The sequence below is a fragment of the Pristis pectinata genome, chromosome 29 (assembly GCF_009764475.1).
Source record: "Pristis pectinata isolate sPriPec2 chromosome 29, sPriPec2.1.pri, whole genome shotgun sequence".
NCBI lineage: Eukaryota > Metazoa > Chordata > Chondrichthyes > Rhinopristiformes > Pristidae > Pristis > Pristis pectinata.
Genome location: NC_067433.1, coordinates 15283882 through 15305103, shown reverse-complemented (window position 1 = coordinate 15305103; position 21222 = coordinate 15283882). Strand labels below are relative to the sequence as shown.

Below are 21222 nucleotides of genomic sequence, written 5' to 3'. Positions count from 1 at the left end.
GGGCAGAGATTGATGGGTTCTTGATTCGTAAGGGGGTTAAGGGTTATGGGGAGAAGGCAGGAGAACGGGGTTGAAAAAGTTCGGCCATGATTGAATGGCGGAGTAAACTCGATGGGCCGAATGGCCTAATTCTGCTCCTATATCTTATGGTCTTTATGATCTTATTTAATGCAACATTTATTTTCATTTCTACAAAGGCTTTCACAACTCTTAGGCAGAATGTTCTGGGACGTCCCAAACATGAAAGTAATTCTGGTCACTGTCGGAACTGATGAAACTTGAGGATGGACTCTCACCAACAACAATGGGAAAATGATCAAGAACCGTTGGAGAGACAGATACTAACCAGGACTTTAAATTCAAGGGAATTTAAATTCTGTTCATGAAAACACCAACTAGTCTTAGCAACGATGACCACAAAACCCAACTACTAGATTGTTGTACACAAAAAAAAACACACCACCATCTGGTTGATTTTCTTCAGAGAAGTAAATCTGCCCTCTTTACACAGTCTGGATGGCAAGTGACTCCAGACTCACTCCATGTGGGATGGCTCTGTGAAAAGGCCTAGTAAGTCCTCAGTTGTAGGCAGCTCACCATCACCTTGTCGAGGGCAATTAAGGACAGGCAATAAATGCTGGCATCTCCAATAATGCTGAGATTCTGGGAAATGAATTAATTGGAGAGCACGTCTTATGAGGATAGGTTGAGTGAGTTAGGGCTTTTCTCTTCGGAGAGGAGGAGGATGAGAGGTGACTTGATAGAGGTGTACATGAGGCATAGATCGAGTGAACAGTCAGAGACTTATTCCCAGGGTGAAAATGGCTAACATGAGGGGGCATAATTTTAAGGTGATTGGAGGAAGATACAAGGGGGATGTCAGAGGTAATTTTTTTTTATTACATACAGAGTGGTGGGTGTGTGGAACGCACTGCCAGCAGAGGTTGTGGGGCCAGATACATTAGGGACATTTAAGAGACTCTTAGATAGCCACATGAATGATAGAAAAATAGGGGGCTACGTAGGAGGCAAGAGTTAGATAGATTTTAGAGCAGGATAAAATGTTGGCACAACATCTTGGGCCGAAGGGCCTGTACTGTGCTGTAATGTGGTATGTTCTAATTCAAAAAAAAAGGAAGACACTGGGGAGAAAAGCCTCCCACTTTCTTCCATTGATGCCATGGGCTCTACTACATCTGCCCGGGAAGGAGAAAGACAGGGCCCATTTTAAACACTTAATCCAAAAGGCAGCACTGTTGACAATACAGCATGCCCTCAGTACTGCACTGGAGGATTGGCCAAGGTGTGTGTGTGGTTGGTCCACAGCAACTGGATTCAAATTCATAATCTGAGCCACAGCCAAAGACAACACATTGCTAAAGAATCACAAAATAAGGGTGGGGGACAGGGAGGAAAATTAAGTCAGAAGAAGTGGATGGATTGAAAGTGTTCCATCACTCAGTGGTTCTTTGGGCACCAGAACAGGCAGCCCTCCAGCAGTGCCCTTACCAAAGGATCTGTTCTGGGGTGCCACAAGCATTGGGCACTGGTACCAGTCTGGGTGACTGCTCCCAGGTAGAGACACAGCCATGGTCTCCTGCCAGAGGTCTTAAGTGGGAGGATTGGGTTACACCCTGTGTGGGTTATGGGAAAGGAGAATGGGACTTCACTGGGTGGTTCCTTCAAGGAAGGATGGCCAAGTACAATATGTCACATAGCATTCTCTGGCCCTCTACAGTACCACCTGTACAATGAGACTTCAGCAGCAAGGGAAGCCGAGATCCACCTCAACTCTGAGCAGGAGCACGTGATCTCCAAGTATATGTGGCCAGTAACTCGTCACTGGGGAAAACATGGTCAGACCTTGTGCTCACCAACAGGTGTGTTGTTAGGTCCTGACCACTGCACAGGTGCCTTACCCAGGTGCATCCTCTTCCTGCCCTTGTGATGGGGAATCAGCATGGGCTCCAGCTCCACCTCAGGGACGATCATGGGTTCAAGCCTGTAGGCGACAGGGTCAAACTACAGAGGGCAAAAGGAAGACATTCACCATCACCACAGAACCTCTGACATTCCTTGGACCAATTCTAGTTTCAAACCCATCACGTTCTGGAAGAAGGGATCAATCAGGAGAGACACCTCAGGTGAGCCGAGCTGGTTACAGAGTCCAATCCATAGAGCACAGAAACAGGCTGCGGGTCCACTGTCCGCACTGACCTTCAAGTACCCACTAACACTCACCCCATTTATTCTCCCCACGTTCCAGCTAACCACCCTTCCCTATATTCTACCACTCACCCACACACTAGGGGCAATTCACAGCAGCCAATTAACCTACCAATCTGCACATGGGATGTTTGGACGTGGGTGGAAACCCACGTGGTCACAGGGAGAACATGCAAATCCTGACCTCGGGTCTCTGGCGCTGAGAGGCAGCGGCTCTACCCGCTGTGCCACTGTCTGACTGGGCAATCCAGCACCAGATTGCTCAACCAATTCCAAAGCTTTACACATGCTCCTTTTCCCTTTCACACACACCACTCTCATCAATTTGATGGCTTCATCAGCAGCTTATCCCCATGGTAACCCCAGCCTCAGTTTACCAGAGATAATCCCTTTGCCCTGTCACCCCCTCCCTCCTGCAACTCAAAACTCAACTAATTTTCTCTTCTTCCCAGTTTAACTGAAGGTTCTTCCACATGAAACGTTAACTCTTATTTCTCTCCCCACAGATGCTGCCTGACCTGCCGAGTGTTTGCAGCATTTTCTGTTTTAATTTCAGATTGCCTTTTTAAAAAAAATTATTTGAAGCTTCGTATCAAACTCCTTAAAGTTATCATGATAGTGGTTTAACTCTTCAAGAGACAACTTCAAAACCATAAATCAATGCGGGATCATTTTATGCCTCGCCCATTTGAAAACATGTCGTCTACTACTCAAGGTCAAGGTCTCTATTAAAACAGCACACCAGGAACACGGAATGGATATTAAGGGTTTCCTCACTAACTTTCTACTGTTATTCTTGCCAAGACGGTGGAGCCGGTACTTACAGGGTGGTAGATGTTGAAGAATCTCCTGCACGTCGGGAACCTGTAGTTGGGATCGATCCTCTTCAGTCCTCGGACAGTCAGAAACATTCCGATGGGCGAGCCGAATGCAAAGAAGACCTCAGGCTCGAAGTTCAGACGTGGATAATTTACCAAAACCTTTGGGGGGGGGGGGGGGCGGTGGAGATGGAATTAAAGAAAGGGATTTGAATGGATATACAGCATAGAAAAATTTGCAAGGCTACAGTGAAAGGGCTAGGGCGGACAAGAGACTTGGTCTGGTAAAGACCCAGTGCAGATACAATGGGCCGAATGGCCACCTTCTGTGCCCTAACCATTCTTTATTCCTTGTAAATTTTAACATGGAACCAGACAGCACATCTCCTTTCGCAGGGAAGCTATTAGCTCATACTCCTTCTGCTCAAAACCTTCACCAAATGATACCAAGGATGACAGGACCAAAGGGAATGGGCACAGCTCCTTTGTGGGTTGGCGGGGAAGATGCTGAGACACTGTTGGCTGGAAAGTTAAACACCACGTTGCCGAACTGGGGGCTGAGGCGAGGCATTAGTCCTTGCACATGGATATGAAATTTGTCAATTCTCAGACATTGAGACTAAAAAAAAAGAAAGACAGAAGAAAAAAAAGAGAGATGAATCTGGTGAAACTTTGTTGCATTCTCTCCATCGCTGTATTCTTGTCCTCCTTGGGCAGGGGGACCAAACCTGGCCTCAAAAGGCCAGATGTAGTCTCATCAGAGCCCTACATAATTTCAGTAAGATGTCTTCATTCTTGAATTCAAACCCTCTAGTAATAAAGGCTAACATTTCATTTGGCTCTTTAATTGCTTGTTTTAATCACTATGTTAACTTGTAGTGATCCATTATGTTTCAAATACCAGTACCTTTCAATCTACTTCCCCACCCCACCCAAACAGTGGACAACCTACTTTTGCTTCCAGCTTGTTCCTCCTCAAATGCAAACCAACCGAGAGTCACAGTTCTGGGCTTCAATATGAACAAGCAACTTGCCAGCCTAACCACTCTTCCTTCTCTGCCTCTGTTGCTCAGCAGCTACCGGCAATGATTCTGCAGCTCAAGGTGTACTTTTCCTCTCATCCCACACTTTGACTCTTTTACTGCCCCATTACCACCCAACTTTGGTTTGCACTCTCCTGTCATTTAAATCTTCTCTGGCACCCATCCTATTCTACATCTTCATGTTCATTCACCTCCCCATCCCTGGCTCTGAGTTTGGCCAAAGGCCATTACATCTTTAACTTCTCCAAAGGAAAAGTACATCTGAACAGCAGAATCATTGCCAATAGTAGCTACAGCACCGCCTCTGTTGCCTCCATTTCTCGCTACACAGACATTGCCTGAACTGCTGCTTACGTTCAGCTATTCCATTCCAGATTTCCAGCAATACTTAGCTTTGGTTTTAACAGAAAATATTCACTGGTACAAAAGGAGACAAGAAGTCAACCCATACAAAGACATTGACTCTCTGGATAGAACTTGGAATGAAATGTTTAGCAGCTGGTCTGGAGATACAAGAGCGTGGACAGTGAATTCAGCACTCGGCACTTTTTGGTTCATCATCGTGTGGGACAAAGCAAAAGATTCAATTAAAAAAAAACTTAACTTGAATCACTTTTGGAATCATTGAAGATTTACAACGCACAGAGATACTCGGCCATGGGTATTTCCGCTGGTTGAATGAGGCATGTTATTTGCAATTGCCTTAAACAACACAGATCAAGGGACAAAGATAGTTACTGGAAACACTCAGCAACTTTGACCTGAAATGGGAACCGTTTCTCTCCACAGATGCTACCCAACTTGCTGAGTTCTTCCAGCATCTTCTGTTTGCTACTCCCCCCCCCTCACCTATCACCTGCCAGCCTGCACTCCTCCCCCTGCCCCCATCTTCTTATTCTCTGGCTTCTGCCCTCTTCATTTTCTACCCTGATGAAGGGTCTCAACTCGAAATGTTGACTGTTTATTTCCCTCCATAGATGCTGCCTGACCTGCTGAGTTCCTCCAGCACGTTGTGTGTGTTGCTGCAGATTCCAGCATCTGCAGGACCTCGTGTCTTCTGTTTGCTTCAGTTTTCCCAAAATCTACAATTCTTGTTTTAAATGTTCAAGATGTAATTACTGTTTATGAACAACTCCACACTAACCAGACAATGAGTTACATTGCCCAGTTAAATTACATAAACTAGTTCAAAGGCAAGAAAAGCATCACGCACATACTGAAAGTTCATTTGGCTGGAAATCGCACAGACGTCATGGACTAGGGAAGACACGCACACAAAGAGCTCGAGAAGGGAGCTGTATTCACCAGGAATCTATTGATGGATCCAAGACTGTGCTTCAAACGGACAAAATGGACGAAGAAGTAGTTATTACAGTAAAGATGGTTGACTGGATCAGCCCAACACAGGTAGTGCTCCCTTTTACTGATGAGATCAGTGCTCCGGCGTTTGTAAAAGTCTTCCTCTGAAGAGTGACTCTGTACCCACCAATGTAGCACGTGACGGCTGGTTCAGAGTTCGTGCCAACTCTTAGGCAAGACCCCAGGGTCTCTGTTTACACTGACTGCAATGATCTTGGCAGAAATGAAATCCTTAGCTTGGGATTACTGACCAGCAATCCCATCCATGTTTACAGTCGTTGACAGTCTATAAACTAGACCAAGCAAGGACTGGGGTATAAAAGCCATTGCTGCCATTTGTAGTTTGCATTTACTCAAGGTGCCTGCTCTCCTCCTCCACTGGAAGGGTTGCCCCGACTCACCTGACCGATGCCAACGTCAAACTGCTCGTAGTTGACCGAAGTGAGACTGCTGGTGGACAGGGGTCTCTGTGACTGCTCACCAGCGCCCCCCTCCTCCGAGGGCAGGCTGGCTTTCTCAGGGATGGCTCTCACCGCTGGCTCACCGATCTGCTCCTCTTCCTGATGCTCCTGAAAAAGAGAGAGTGACTCTAGCAACAAGGGCAGTGAGGTAACGCACACTTGGAGAAGTGACAGAGCCCGATCCTCTCGCGTTAACTCAAATCCCCCTCCCTGGTACTCTGTAAACCAGACTCTGGAGAACCTATGCCACTTCTCTCTGGATGGCTTAGCAGCTCATGGATTACTGAGCACCTCCAGTGCATGAAAACATTCCTGCCAACCACCATCACAGAGATTCAGTACGACACACAGCCAGTGAGCACAGCATACCTGGCTGTGAGCCAATTTCTTCGCCAAACTAAGGATTTTCTTCCTCGGTCCCAGAGGAATCCCCAAGTCCTTCAGTTCAGCATCCGAACACATCGCCTGGCAAGACAAAAAGCGAACAAAAGCATTTATTTATTCATTCCCCCTGCTTAGTTGTGCTCAAGGCGGCGGTGGCGAGCTGCCTTCTCCCACTGCTGCGGCCGGAATGGTGACAGTGCTCCCACACTGCTGTCGGGGAGGGAGGGGGAATTCCAGGATTTCGATCCGTAAATGATGCACTTCCAAGTTGGGATGGTGCGTGACCTGGAGGGGAACCTGCAGGTGGTGGTGTTCCCATGCACCCACTGACCTTGGCCTGAGGTAAGATATCTTTATCAGTCACACGTACATTGAAACACAGTGAAATGCATCTTTGCGTGGGCTATTCTGGGGGCAGCCCGCAAGTGTCGCAACGCTTCCGGTGCCAACATAGCATGCCCCCAACTTCCTAACCTGTTATATCTTTGGAATGTGGGAGGAAACCACAGCACCCGGAGGAAACCCACGCAGACCCAGGGAGAATGTACAAGCTCCTTACAGACCGCGGCCGGAATTGAACCTGGGTCGCTGGTGCTGTAAAGCCTTACGCTGACCACTACACTACCGTGCCTGTCATGGGTTTGGCAGGTGCTGTTAAGGTCACCTGGGTTAACGACCACAGTGATTTTGCAGATGGTACACACAGCAGCCAGTGCGGGCCAGCTGTGGAGGGAATGGACACCCAGGGTGGCAGAGGGGTGCTTTGTTCTTTATGGTATCAGGATCCTTGCAGCTGAACTACCTGGGCAAGTATTCCATCACACTCCCGACTTGTGCCTTGTGGGTGGTGGAAAGGCCACAAATCCTCTCTGCCAAAGTCATTGATACAACCAAATTGATCCCCACAGTAATTCAGTCAAAGGCCTCAAAATGCTCTCGTCAAAATTCTTTTGCCAAAGGCCCCAAAATCCTTTCCACCAAAGTCACTGATACGACCGATTTGATCCCAACAAATTCCAAATCATTTTGCACTTCGGCCAAGCCTGAGCAACTTAACACCAGGATCTCAAATCTCACACTTTCTCTGTCTTTACCTCTCGCTGTCTTGGTAAAGCAGCCAGCATAATCAAAGACCCCACCCACCCGGGTCATTCTCTCTTCTCTCCTCTTCCATTGGGTAGAGGATACAGGAGCCTGAGGGCATGTACCACCAGGCTTAAGGACAGCTTCTACCCCACTGTGATGAGACTTATACAGTTAGATGGACTATGACCTCACGATCTACCTTGTTGTGACCTCGCACCTTATTGCACTGCACTTTCTCTGTAGCTGTGACACTTTACTCTGTACTGTTACTGTTTTTACCTGTACTACATCAATGCACTCTGTACTAACCCAATGTAACTGCACTGTGTAATGAACTGACCTGTACGACTGGTTTGTAAGACAAGCTGTTCACTGTACCTTGGTACAAGTGACAATAATAAACCAATACCCCCGAGGAGGGCAGCATTTTAAACTGGGTGCCAATTTACAGCTAGGAAATAGTGGCTCTCTTTCCCACAATCCTTCCCTCATTTCCCCAAGGATATCATAACAGAACACACACTGTGGGCCGAAGGGCCTGTTCCTGTGCTGTACTGTTCTAACACATGTGGACACTGCCTCTGAAAGGCAAGGCAAGTCAGAACTCACTGCACTTGACCTGAAGCGGTTCCATTACTTTCCTTCTGACAGCCAGCAACAGCTGGGAGTTGATGGGTGTGTCTCCATCCTTCTAGAGCAGATCTACAGGCATCCACCCCTCACTGGGTTGGAGGTCCCTCCCCCTGCCCAGAGCAGGAGAGGTCCATGACATTGGACGCTCCTCATCACCCACAGTTGCCACACCCCATTTAATTGCCACGTCCCCCTCGTCTTCCACAGCCTCGCTATTCAGCATGCTGGGATCAGTGCTCATTCCCTGTTCCTCCATATTCCCACACAACTGAATCTCACACTCTCATTCACCTTTCTTAGTAAAGTTCCCTCATTTGATCACTTCATCCAAGCTTCCTCCGGTCGTGTTAACCCACCCACTGCCACCCTCCCTTGTTCAGATCCCCAGCCTCACCCCAAACCCCATGCTTTCCTTTTGCCACCAGTGCTCTGTGTTTCGTTGAATACAGGATTCTGATCGCTGCCTTCGATCTCCATCTCAGAGTGAACCAGATCACTGGCAGCCTTCCTGGAGTCGGTGTCCAACCCAGGAGCCTCCGTATCACAGTCCTCCCTCCTTACCACCCTCAATCACTTGTTGAAGCCCTCCCTTCGGCTCACCCCAAACCTAGACCACTCCATTCCAGCCCAGATACAACCGTCCCAACGCTAGAGCTCACTTCCTCCAGGTCGAGCCCCTTCACGGCCCTCCCCATGGTTTTGGGACAGTATCAAAGCCAATGACACAGGAGTTAACAGCACATGTCCCAGTGGAAAAATAATCTCCCTGTTGAATAAGAGAATCCTTAACACGCTGAAGGGACTACACAAACTGGGATAAGTTTTCCCAAAGCTTCTGTGGAATGAGATCCGGAAAAGACAAATGCTGGGGCAACTAGAAAGTGTGATCCAGGAAACCGCTGAGGCGTGCCAGTGTCTTTACTTGCTTAGAAGGTTAAAAGGAGGTTTGGCCTTTCACTGAACACGCTAACAAACTTCTACAGGTGTACTGTTGAAAGTATTGACTGGTTGCATCACGGTCTGGTACAGCAACTTGAATGCACAGGAATGCAAGAAGCTGCTGAGAGTAGTGGACTCACCCCAATACATCAGGGGCACATCCCTCCCCACCATTGGGAATACCTACAGGAGGTGCTGCCTCAAGAAGGCAACATCTATCATCAAAAATCCTCACCATTCGGGCCGTGCCATCTTCTCACAGCTACCATCGGGCAGGAGGTACAGATGTCCCACACCACCAGGTTCAAGAACAGCTACTTCCCTTCAACCATTCGGTTCTTGAACCAATTGGCACAACCCTAATCACTACCTTAGTATAGCAACACTATGACTACTTTGATCACTTTGTACTACAGTGGACCTTGTTTTTCATTCTAATTGTGTTCTTTCATGTAAAAATTGTGTACATGTTTAATTTGTGTTTTTCCTGTGAATGCTGCTTCTCTGATGCTATGTGCCTGTGAGGCTGCTGCAAGTAAGTTTTTCATTGCACCCGTGCACACATGTACGTGTGCATTTGACAATAAACTCGACTTTGAGAAATCCATAAGATCAGGAGCATTCAGAAACAAAATCATAACGTTTGCCCGTGAAGGAAAAGGAAACAAATCCAACTGGTTTAAAGGATCTTGTAAGAATGAGGCAGCATATGTGGTGAATTGGATCTCGATAGGGCTTTGTCAATTAAGCTTGGGCCAATTGAAGGAATTAATAGATCAGATTTTGAAGTGAATAGAACTGGGTCCAGGGATTAGTGGCTGACGGACCAACATGAACTTCTGAAAGCACTTCCAGCGAGTTCCCACAAGTGACACTTTACAATGCTCTTTTGCTGAAACCTTCACCTGAATCAGAAAGTGCTACAAAAGTCCAACAGTCTCCAACACAATAAAGGACCAACCTTACCTGGCAAGTGCTTACACGTGTAACAAAATAGAAATAACTTTACATGGGACCAGACAAAATAAATCACCGGAAGGAATTATTATTTAAATATAAAGAAAATGGAAAGCCAAGTGTCTGACCGCTCGAAGCTGCCTCAACAATGATCGGGGACAGCGAGTGAAAGAGACCCGAGGTAAAATCCACTGACCGTCCCAGTGTAGCCCTACAGGTTCGGGTGTCTGGGGCTGTCCAAAGAGTGGGCAGAGGTGTGGGGGGGGGGGGGGGGGTGGGGGTAGGTGTGGTGACCAGAAGTGGAATAGCCATCAAATGAGGAAAATCAAGACATGGGGCTTTCAGAATGATCTTACCAATGAATCAAAATCCAATTTTTCCTTTTCCAAGACACTCTGGAATTCAGATAGCCCGTGCATTTTCAGAGCTTCTTCCAAGCTCTTCACGTTCTGTTACAGTCAACAGAAAAGAGAAAACTTCAGTTCTGCGCAAACTCTTGCCAAACCTGTTCGACTCAAATGTAGACCCAACGATATGGGGGCTCTGTGGCTTGGTGTCGAAGTAAGGACATCAGCAGCAGCATGATGGGGACACCTTGCTCACATTCAGAGGTTCACAGATGGCTGCACAGAGAGGGTACATGATGATATAGGGGACACCAGGTACATAACGATATGGGTGACATCGAGTACTGTCCTGGTACACTGGGCGTTGCTCTCAACTCTGGGGTCAGAAAATAGTGGGTTAAAATCCCACTCCAGAGAGACCAGGACACAAAGGTGTTGGCTCACCATTCTGTGCCACACTGTTGTTGAAGCTGCCTTTCTAAGGGGGTGTTAAAGGTCTCTTTCCATGCACAGGAGGCAGCAATGGGTCCCAGACTACATAGTGGGTAGGAGGAGCATTCTCCCTGGTGTCCTGACCAATATTTGCCCCTCACTTAACATTATCAGATAACCCAATGATCATCGCATCCAGTGTGAGGGGGCTTGCCAAGCGTAAATTGCCAGAAGCAATTCTTACTTCACTATAGTAACTACACCATAAAAGGTATTTCATTGGGTGGAAGGCATGTGGGCTGTCTAGGAAGAGGCAAAAAGCGCTACAGAAATGCAGGTCTGCCTTTGTTTCTCGACCTGTTGTACTGTCTCCAAACCAACAGTCAGTGAAAGGCAGGAGGAGTGAGTGGAAGTTTGACCAAAAGTGAAAAATTAGACACGGGCTGAGAATGGCTGCTTGGGTATTGGCAAACAAAACCCTGGTATGTTTTCTCTGAAGCCGCTGTGTTCAGCATTTCAACACGTTTAACAGGGTCACCAAAACAGATGAGTGGCCTCATTAAGCAGCTGAACAATAGCATCAGGACAGACGTACACACATCAGCAGGCCGAGTTAGATGAGAGAGGACTCGGTGGGCCAAATGGTCTCTTTCTGCATCATGAGAAATTTCAATTCCATAAAATTCAAACCCACAAAAGCAGGAGGAGACCCTCCCACCAATTCCACAACCATGACAGGTCCAAAACTCCATTCAGTTTGCTCTTTTGTTCCACATCCCAGATACCAACCCAATAGCATTTCAAAGGAACCCCAATAACCATGGCCCCACAGATTTCCCCAGGCCCTTGAGGAAAGGACATACGTGGGAGAGTCATAGATTTGCTTTGGAGTTTGCAAACTTCTCCTTGGTCGAGGTCCTAGTTTGAAGAAGTGGTACAGTGTTCATTAAAGGTGCCTAATTACCACTAGGAAAGTTGTAATCACTCCTCTCTCCTGGATCACAGCTCTTTGTATCTCCCAGTTGTGAAGGACAGTGGGAGCTAGACTCACCCAAGGACACACTCGAACTAGTGTCAAAAAATAATGAGCAAGAGGTGACTGTCGAGTACCAATCCCAGCTACAATTGCCAACCCAACCTGCTTATTGATCTCATGCTGAGCTCCACAGGGGGTGTGGTCTGATGCCCCACCCAAGAACACCAGGAAGTACCTTGGCACAGGAATGACAATTCCTTCTCGGAAGTGGTTGCCTCGGTGTTGGTTCTCTGGAGCCCACATCTACCTGGTTTGTCAGTATGTCGAAGAGGATCAGGGAACCTGTGGAACAGAGCACATACTTAGATGGAAAGGAAGTGTGGCAAGGGCTTCCTTGGTTTACAGAGGCAGCATGGAGTCAGCATGCACCTTAGCAACATCTCACATTGTCAGTTGGTCAAAAGACTGGTGTGCATTGCTATATTACTGCAAGCAGGGCGTTAAAACAGATACCAGAATGGAGGGTTCACTGAAACCACACTAATGGATGTGTGTTTAACTGCACACATTCACAGTTTTCTCAGTGAAACAATGGTCACCTTTGAAAGCACACCTTGGGTAGAGAGATTAAATTTGGAGGCAGTATTGGAGGAGGTATCTCACAGGTCTGCGCTAGATGGAGAAGGGATGTGGGCCACGGAGGAGGGACACCGAGGGTAAAAGGTGTAGCGTCACCAGGAGCCCGTGAAAACTGAGGAGGGACAAAACTGGAATAAAACACTCTGCTGACCGATATCGCTGCTTTACCAAGACTGTGTCCAGTCACCGAAACGCCTCCACTGAAGTCCGGATTGCGTTGCTGGAAGATGGTCAAGAGATGGTTCATCTCACTGGCAACTGTGTCCACTATAGTCTGACAGTAGGTGGGGCTGTTGTAGAAGAAAAGGTCGAGGAGGGTCTCGTTGGTGAAGTGTCGCAGACGGCTGATGCTCGGTAGCGTGATCCTCCGAATCTCTCTGGCAGGAGTCAGTGAGAGAGGGGGAGTCAGCGCAGGTGTGTGGCAACAACACTAATAGCTCACTGATGGCTTGAACCTTGGCTGGAAGGTTTCTGCTGTTCTTGACAGAGGAAGCACACAGTGGGAACTCTACCACAGAGCTTGGTTTACACTGGGACCAGCAGCAAGGAGAAGGCCATTCAGCCCCAGATCTGCTCCATCATTCATTGACATCAAGATCAACCTTTTACCCCAGTACCACTTTCTTGCACTAACCTGACATCCCCAACATCTTAATACCTCCCCATCTTTGCATATATGTATTCAGGGACAGAGACTCCACACCATCTCGGGTACAGAATTCCAAGGATTCACTCCCCTGTGGGTGAAGAAATTTCTTCTCCTCTCAGTCCTGAATACCCTGACCATTTTTTTTTGAGACTGATTTCTGGTTCCTGACACACCAGCTAGGAGATCCATTCTCCCTGCACCTACCTTGTCAAGGCAGTGAAGAATTTTGTACATTTCAATGCTAATGATTAGGTGAGGTTAGGACAAATCTCCCTTGGCTCTGGCACACTACAGTGCACCAGCTCCAAGTGGGTGCCATTGGTCCACTCTGGGCATGGGGGGGGGTGGGGGGGGGGTTCCCCATAGAGTATCAGGCTCCCAATAAGCAAGCACTGCCACAACTGAAAGACAGCCTCTGAACACATGGCTGTGATGCAATCCTCATCATCAGACACACAACACAACTAGAACTATGGAAGGCAGCAGTGTACATGAAATGTATTAGAAGCTGAGAATACGTTACCCTGAAGCATGCAATAAACACAATGACATGCATGCATTTACCACATGCACACAAAACATACACACGCAAGCACACAAATAGACACACAAGATGCAAGGATGCAGAAAAGAGCTGCACATATGCATACAGCCTGCACTACTGTACTTTGCACCATTCTGTAGTTTTGCACTCGCTGTATTTATTATTGCCATGTATGCTGTTTACACTGAACTTTACATGAGCAAGGAATTCCATTGCACCCTGGTGTATTTGACATTAATCCAAATCTGACACACACACACACACACACCCAGCTCAATACAAATCGGGAATATAGACACTCACTCATCCACCCCTGTTGCGTCTCCATGCAAAGTGCAGTACCAATTGACGGGCAGAAACTCCACGCGACCAACCTTCTGTTCGTCTTGTGCCTTCTTGAAGTGCGTTTGCAGCAGGTTGAGAGAAGAGTTCCGAAAATCATTCACTGCAAAGGGGCAGAGTGGGGGTTAAATCAGCAAAAGGACAGCCTGCAGCCCAAGAGGTCAGGAGGCAAAACTACCCACTATATCACAATGGCCAGCAAGGGCAACTGGGCACAGCTTTGCTATTCTACTGGTATGAGAAGCCAGTGCTCTATTGTTAACTTGCTGCATTTTCAGGAGTCTGATGCAAGATCACAACAGTGTCTAATAATACATCAAAGAAGACAGAGGTGGTGCAGAACTCATTATTACCAATGTTCAAAGAGCCAGGTGAAGGTTGCCCTTGGTAAGTTACTGTAGACACGAGGGAAGAGTTCCTACGACCTACAATGCACATTACCAAGGGTCACCTGCTGTATTTTTCAGCCCCACTTCCTCTTGGACTGCTATCTATCTGTCTCCATAACTTTCCAATGGAGCTCAACACGAGCATGAAGAACATCACTGCACAAGGACACTGTAGCCATCTGGCATCAGCTTCGAGTCCAAGCATTTCATAATCTGTATCCCACAGACACCTCAGGCACATCTCCTTGTTTCTCAAGAGCATTCCCCCCCACCCCCCCTTTCTCCCATTGAATCACTCTTGCCTTCCTCCCTCTTCTCTTCTCCCCCCACCACACAAAGTTTCTTTAATCTTTATCCAGTTCTGAAAAGTCATGAACCTGAATCATTGACTCCACTGCTCTCCCTGCAGATGCTGCCTGACCAGCTAAGCACTTCCAGCATTTTCTATTTCAGACTTCTAGGTTATACAGCCTTTTGTTCTTCAGTTAATTGTTCACTTCTCTCTGATTTTCAAGGATCCTTTTTTGAAAAGACGTGACCAAACACAAAATAACTATGTTGCAGTTCAGATCTTGAAGGGGCATTCTTAAAGCAGACAATAAGAGAAATGTCTTTAGTTTCAGTCACATGCCAGGGGTTACTGAATGGAATTGGTGATGGGACTCAAGACAATGGCTTTCATCTTCCCAAAATTTAGCTGGAAGGAATTTCTTCTCATCCCAGTACTGGACTCAGGACAATCAGTGCAATCATGCTTCAGGATAAAATACTAGTTGCCAATCCAGAAGGGGATGGCTCCATCCAATAACTTTTAACCAGAAAACAGCAAAAAGCTTGAGACACAAGAGACTGCAGATGCTGGACTCTGGAGCAATGCACAAAGTGCTGGAGGAACTCAGCAGGTCAGGCAGTATCGACGTTTTGAGTCGAGACCCTTCATCTGGATTGAAAGATAGACTGGACTGGAAAGCGTGCAGAGAAGATTTACAAGGACGTAGCCAGGACTAGGGAGAGGTTGGCCAGGCTAGGTCTTTATTCCTTGGAACGTAGGAGAATGAGGGGTGACCTTATAAAAGTGTTTAAAATTACGAGAGACATAGATAAGGTGGATGGTAATGTCTTTTCCCCCAGGGTAGGGGAGTCTAAAACTTGGGGGCATAGATTTAGGGTGGGGGAAGAAAAAGGAACCAGAGGGGCAACTTTTTCCACAGAGGGTGGTGAGTATGTGGAATGAGCTGCCAGAGGAAGTGGGTGAGGCAGGTACAACAGTAGCATTTAAGAAGCACTTGGATGGGTACATGGAGGGTTGGGGCTTAGAGGGGTATGGGCTGAACGCAGGAAATTGGGACTAGCTGGGTGGGCACAGTGGTTGGCATGGACTGGTTGGGCCAAAGGGCCTGTATCCGAGTTGTGTTGCTCTATGATAAAAGGGGAGATGGCCAGTATAAAAAGGTGGAAGGAAGGGGTGGAGCGAGCTGGCAGGTGATTGGTGGATCCAGGTGAGGTGGAAGGAAAGAGTGGAAATAGGAGAAATCTCACCGCACTGAATGATGCTACGGAATCGGATGTCACAAGCCGGCCCAATTCCATGCACCATGAAGACCAAGTGATCCACCTTCACAGGTTCACCGGCGAAGATGTCCCCGTAGGTCTGGTCCGTGCCCCTTTTCATGGCCCACGGTTTACTCTGCTCGGTGGAGGGAGAGCCCCACTCGTCCAGCGACCCCGACGGTTGGAAATGCATCATCAGCTGAGGCGGGGCCACAGGACAGCGAGCGAGAGGGGAGAGAAAACACAGCTGGGCATTAGACACGAGTCACTTCCATCAGGAATAATAAATACCCCCCTGCAACAACATCACAACAACTCAGCCCAAGTCAGGAGCTGGTCAAACCTCAGACCAGCACAGCACAGAGGGAGTCCTGCACTGCTGAAGGTTCCAGTTTTTGGTTTTTAACATTAATCGAGACCCCACCCCCTTCCTCTGCTGTGAATGTTTCAAAAAAAAGCTTAACTTTGAAGAGTTATCCCTGTTCTAACATGGTTAAACTTGGCCAGTTCTGAATGATGTGGACACAAGCCTTTCTCCACTGTGCTAAGGATGTCCAGGCTCACATTTCAATGCCAAGGCTGTGTGCATACCTGATGTAGATTGCTTCTTCCAGCTGTCAATCTTTGCTACCCTTATGAACATCCAAAATATCTCCACTCCTACAATCCTCGGCTTTTGAACATCCCAGAAGTTAACTGCGACTGCAGATGCTGGAAATCTGGAGCAACGCACGCAAAACGCTGGAGGAACTCAGCGGGTCAGGCAGCATCTGTGGAGGGAAATGAACAGTCGACATTTCGGGCTGAGACCCTTTATCAGGGCTGGAATCAGGACAGATTCTGTCTTCTGCCCTCTTCCTTTCCAGTCCTGAAGAAGGGTCTCGGCCTGAAACGTCGACTGTTCATTTCCCTCCATAGATGCTGCCTGACCTGCTGAGTTCCTCCAGCATTTCATGTGTGTTGCTCCAGAATTTAATTGCTCCACCCCAGGGCCATTCCTTCAACTGCCCAAACCTGAAGATCCTGAATTCCCTCCTTCAACCTCTCCTGTGTTCTGCTTCTCTCTTTCTCTCTCCCCACCACCGCCCACCCACCTGGGTCATTCTCTCTTCTCTTCCATCAGGTAGAAGATACAGGAGCCTGAGGGCATGTACCACCAGGCTTAAGGACAGCTTCTACCCCACTGTGATAAGACTATTGAACGGTGCCCTTATACAATGAGATGGACTCTGAACTCACGATCTACCTTGTGACCTTGCACCTTATTGTCTACCTGCACTGCACTCCCTCTGTAGCTGTGACACTTTACTCTGTACTGTTATTGTTTTTACCTGTACTACCTCAATGCACTCTGTACTAACTCAATGTATTTGCACTGTGTAATGAATTGACCTGTACGATCTGTATGAAGACAAGTTTTTCACTGTACCTCAGTACAGGTGACAATAATAAACCAATTCCCCTCTTTCTTTCTCCCAAGATGTCCCTATATACTTGACCAAGTTTTTGATCACCTGCCTTAAAATCTTATCAGGCTTGTTAAACGGTGCTTCAGAACCCTCTTGCGAAATGTCTGAATCTGCGTGCCTGTGATGCTGCTTCAAGCAAGTTTTACACTGTACCTGCACCTCACTGTACTTGTGCATATGACAATGAACTTAACCTGGACAACCTCGCTACATTAAAGTTGCTGTATAAATGCAAGTCTTTTCTGCAGTTGCTAGAGCAGCGCAGAGATCAACTTCCACGGTTTCAAAAGAAGTGGCAGGACTGGGCTCAGTCTGCTTCCTGCCTCACCTACAACATAAAGCACTCAAAAGGTCTCACAAATATCCCAGGTCTGTGAAGTCAGAGCGCACATCTCCGCCAGGCAGTCACCTTTGGATTGTGGAGGATAATGATTTCTCCTGTGCTGAATTCTACCTTCCTGTTCCATTCATTGGTTATCACAGCCTCTTTGTACGATTTCTGTGGAGAGTCAAGAGTTTCCATCAGGCCGGGACAGAGGAATCTCATTTTCAAACAGCGCGTTCTTTTAAAATGAAGAGAATTACTTACAGAATATGGATGTTACTGGCTTGCCTAGTATTTACTGCCCATCCCCTGAACAGTGTGCCTTGCCTGAACCATTTCAGAGGGCAGGTATGGGTGTTGCCCCAGATTTGGAGGATAATGATTTCTCCCATGGGGAATCCACACTAGAGCAGGGAAGAGCAGTGGATTTCTTTCCCTGCTGGAAATCAGTGACAATCTGGTAGTTTGGCACATTACTGCTATCGGCTTTTACGTTCCAGATTTATTTATGTAATCACCTAGAATATTTGAACTCGGTTGTCATACTGGGATTTGAACTCTCAAATCCAGATTAAACCCAGGACTATGGTTGCTGGGCTTCAGTCCTCAGACCTGTGGAGACAGAAGTTCAAATCTCTTCAGGGTAACAAAGGGATTTAACTTCAGTTAATTAAAATTTGTTGCTTGTATCAGTCTTAAAGCTGTTAGATTGTTGTACAAACCCAAAACTGAGGAAATCGATCCTGACCTGATCCAATCCATGTGTGGCTCTGGAATGGCTGTGCAAACCACTCAGTTAATGGACAATTAATGGGCTGTGCCATACCTCATTAACAGATACATAAAGAAACAGCAGAGACCATTGATCTTTGGTGTGGAGCCCAATAGCCAGTGTTCAATAATGCACTGCAACAGTTCCAGTCCCAGCTTCTGTGCCCCACACTGCAAATTCAAATCTTTTCAAATAATTTCAGCACATGAGTGGCCATTCAGCCCACTGAGTCTATGCTGGCACCTGGTGGAGCAACTCCTTCAGTCCTACTCCTCTGCACTTTCTCATCCAATTCCCTTTGACAGCTCCAACTGTTTCCACAGCCTTACAGAGACCAAGTTTCAGACCACGACCCCTCCCTGTAATACTGAGCTTCTCCTTGCATTGTACCTTTTGCCCCAATCCGTGCCCCTGGTTTGCTACCAGGGAGCACATTCCCTCCAATCACCCTCCCTGGCCCAGCTCCTCAAACTCCTTGCAACCTTCTTTGCAGCAAGGAGAAAAAGAACAGCCCCTCCAGTCTAACCCCTCTTCAAAACCACTCTGGGAATTTTTTTTGCACCCTCCACAGAACCACGACTTCCCCCAAAGTGCAGTGAGCAGAATTGGATGCTTAAGCAGTGTTTTATGAAGGTTGAACCCAAGCTCCCGTCTGCCTCCATTTGTGAGTCACGCATGGTTTTCACACTCCTCTCTCAACACGCCCTGCCCACATTCAAATAGTCACGCACTCCCTCTGCTCCTGCACATCCTTCGGAACGATGCCATTGAGTCAACAGCCTCACCTTGTTCTGTTGAAGTGATTCACAGCACACCTCATGGTATTAAATTTCATTGGACCACTCGCCTACCTAATGCAGAGTTAGCAAAGAAAGAAGGGCCAACTGTGTGGGTCACAGGACAAGGACAGGCTTGTGTAACAAGGCAGAGGTTTGGACCACTGGGGATGCAATTTGATGCTGCAAGTGTGAGGTTATGCATTTGGGAAGAGACAAGAAGGGAATACAAAGTAAATGAAGGTAGTGTAGAGGAACAGATGGCTCATAGACATACATCCCTCAAGGCCCACAGGTAGACAGACAAGGTTGTTCAGAATGCATCTTGGGTACTTTGCTTTATTGGCTGGGACACGGCACATGAGCAGGGAGGACATGCTTGAATTGTGCAGCAAAACCCCAATAATCTGTTGTGCAACTATTCGGAAACCTCCCCCAACGGTTCAGCATCTGGCTCACCTGATGGGAGTAAATTTCGTCGGTGTGCCCGGGCTCCCCACAGCCCACCTTGTCCAATCTGACCATGATGCCTATTACATGAACCTCATTTGGCTCCATTAGGCCCGTGTCTCTCCACGCCTTTCCTACCTGCCCAAACGCCTTCTAAACATTGTAATTGTATCTGCCTCCACCTCCTCCTCCGGCAGCTCGTTCCATATAACCACCACCCTCGGTGTGAAAAACTTACCCGTCACATCTCCTTCAAATTCCTTTCCATAATGCTATTATAGCGCCAGCGACCCAGGTTCAATTCTGGCCGCCGTCTGTCTGTACATTCTCCCCGTGTCTGCATGGGTTTCCTCCGGGTGCTCCGGTTTCCTCCCACATTCCAAAGACGTACGGGTTAGGAAGTTGTGGGCGTGCTATGTTGGCGCTGGAAGCGTGGTGACACTTGTGGGCTGCCCCCAGAACACTCTACACAAAAGATGCATTTCACTGTGTGTTTCGATGTACATGTGACTAATAAAGATCTTCATCTTAATACCTGTGCCCTTTAGTTCCAGAGTCCCCTGCCCAGGGAGAAAGGCTCTGACCATCTACCCTATCTATGCCCCTCATAATTTCAGAAACCTCTATAAAGGAACCGAGGGGTAACCTTAAGTTCCAGTGGGAATAAATGCGGCCCGCCAAGCCAGCCAATTGTTGGAGGGGTCCCAGACAAGTGTTTGCCAGGTGCTCTTGCCAGTGCAAGGGGCAATGGGAGTGAAATGAAGGCAGGATTAGAGTGCCAGCCAACAGCCAGTGACAGACGCCCAGCGCAGAGGGTGCACCTGCTGAGATGAGGGGTTAAGGGCAGATCTTGGTTTGTGGCACCGTACCTCGATCTGCTCGCTGAACTCCTCGGTGTAGGGGTTAAACCTGCTGTCCTTCTCGCCCTTGTAGAACCAGGTGCATCGCCGCACTTCGCTGGGCGTCTCCTGCCAGTACACCGCATGCCGTGAGCGCTGGATGAGGAACACGTCGTAACGCCCGCCATCCGTCGCCACAACCACCTCCTCCGAGCTCGACACTGGAAAAAGAGGAAAGGCATTCCCGAGTGGAACTACTTCCCGTTTTTTTTGTCTTGTCCTTCCGGTCCAGATCTACCCTCTCAAACCAAGGAGGACTATCTAACCACACGTCCGCATCATCCTCTCTCCACCCAGGGACACAGTGGAGCAGCTGGTAGAGCCGCTGCCTTACAAAGCTGGAGACCCGGGTTCAATCCGGACCTCTGGTACTGTCTGTGTGGAGTTTGCAATGATCTCCCTGCAGCTGTGTGGGTTTCCTCCCACATCCCAAAGATGTGCGGGTTGGCGGATTCATTGGCTGCTGTGTATAGAACCTGGCGGAAAAGCGGATGGGTTGGTGGGGAGAATTAATGTTAAAAGAAAAAGGGTGCTTGATGGTTGTTGTACATTCAGTACTTCAAAGAGCCATGTTGTATCTATTAAACTAGGATCACACGTGCCTCCCCACCTGGCACCACAGTGGTCTCTGCAAGTTAACGCACTTTGTTCAACACTCAGGCAACACCACTTCCCGTCATGCTACCACGTTACCCTCCGGAGCTCCCCCTCACATTGCTCCAACTCCCCGTGATCAGCAATCCCCTCGCCTGCCAA

At 47.8% G+C, this 21222-nt stretch overlaps 1 protein-coding gene across 3 annotated transcripts in view; it reads right to left on the bottom strand.

Moving 5' to 3' along the window:
- LOC127584375 (phospholipase DDHD2-like) overlaps window positions 1-21222 on the bottom strand; it is a 42498-nt gene that overhangs the window by 5180 nt on the left and 16096 nt on the right. For all 3 annotated transcript variants that reach the window (XM_052041148.1, XM_052041149.1, XM_052041147.1), the window contains 11 exons: window positions 20437-20627; window positions 17654-17743; window positions 15764-15974; window positions 13797-13938; window positions 12469-12677; window positions 11897-12003; window positions 10263-10355; window positions 6277-6372; window positions 5848-6015; window positions 3051-3206; window positions 1920-2022 (listed from right to left, as the gene is read on the bottom strand). In XM_052041148.1, the coding sequence (XP_051897108.1) occupies window positions 1920-2022; window positions 3051-3206; window positions 5848-6015; window positions 6277-6372; window positions 10263-10355; window positions 11897-12003; window positions 12469-12677; window positions 13797-13938; window positions 15764-15974; window positions 17654-17743; window positions 20437-20627 (1566 nt within the window). The remainder of the gene's footprint in view (window positions 1-1919; window positions 2023-3050; window positions 3207-5847; window positions 6016-6276; window positions 6373-10262; window positions 10356-11896; window positions 12004-12468; window positions 12678-13796; window positions 13939-15763; window positions 15975-17653; window positions 17744-20436; window positions 20628-21222) is intronic.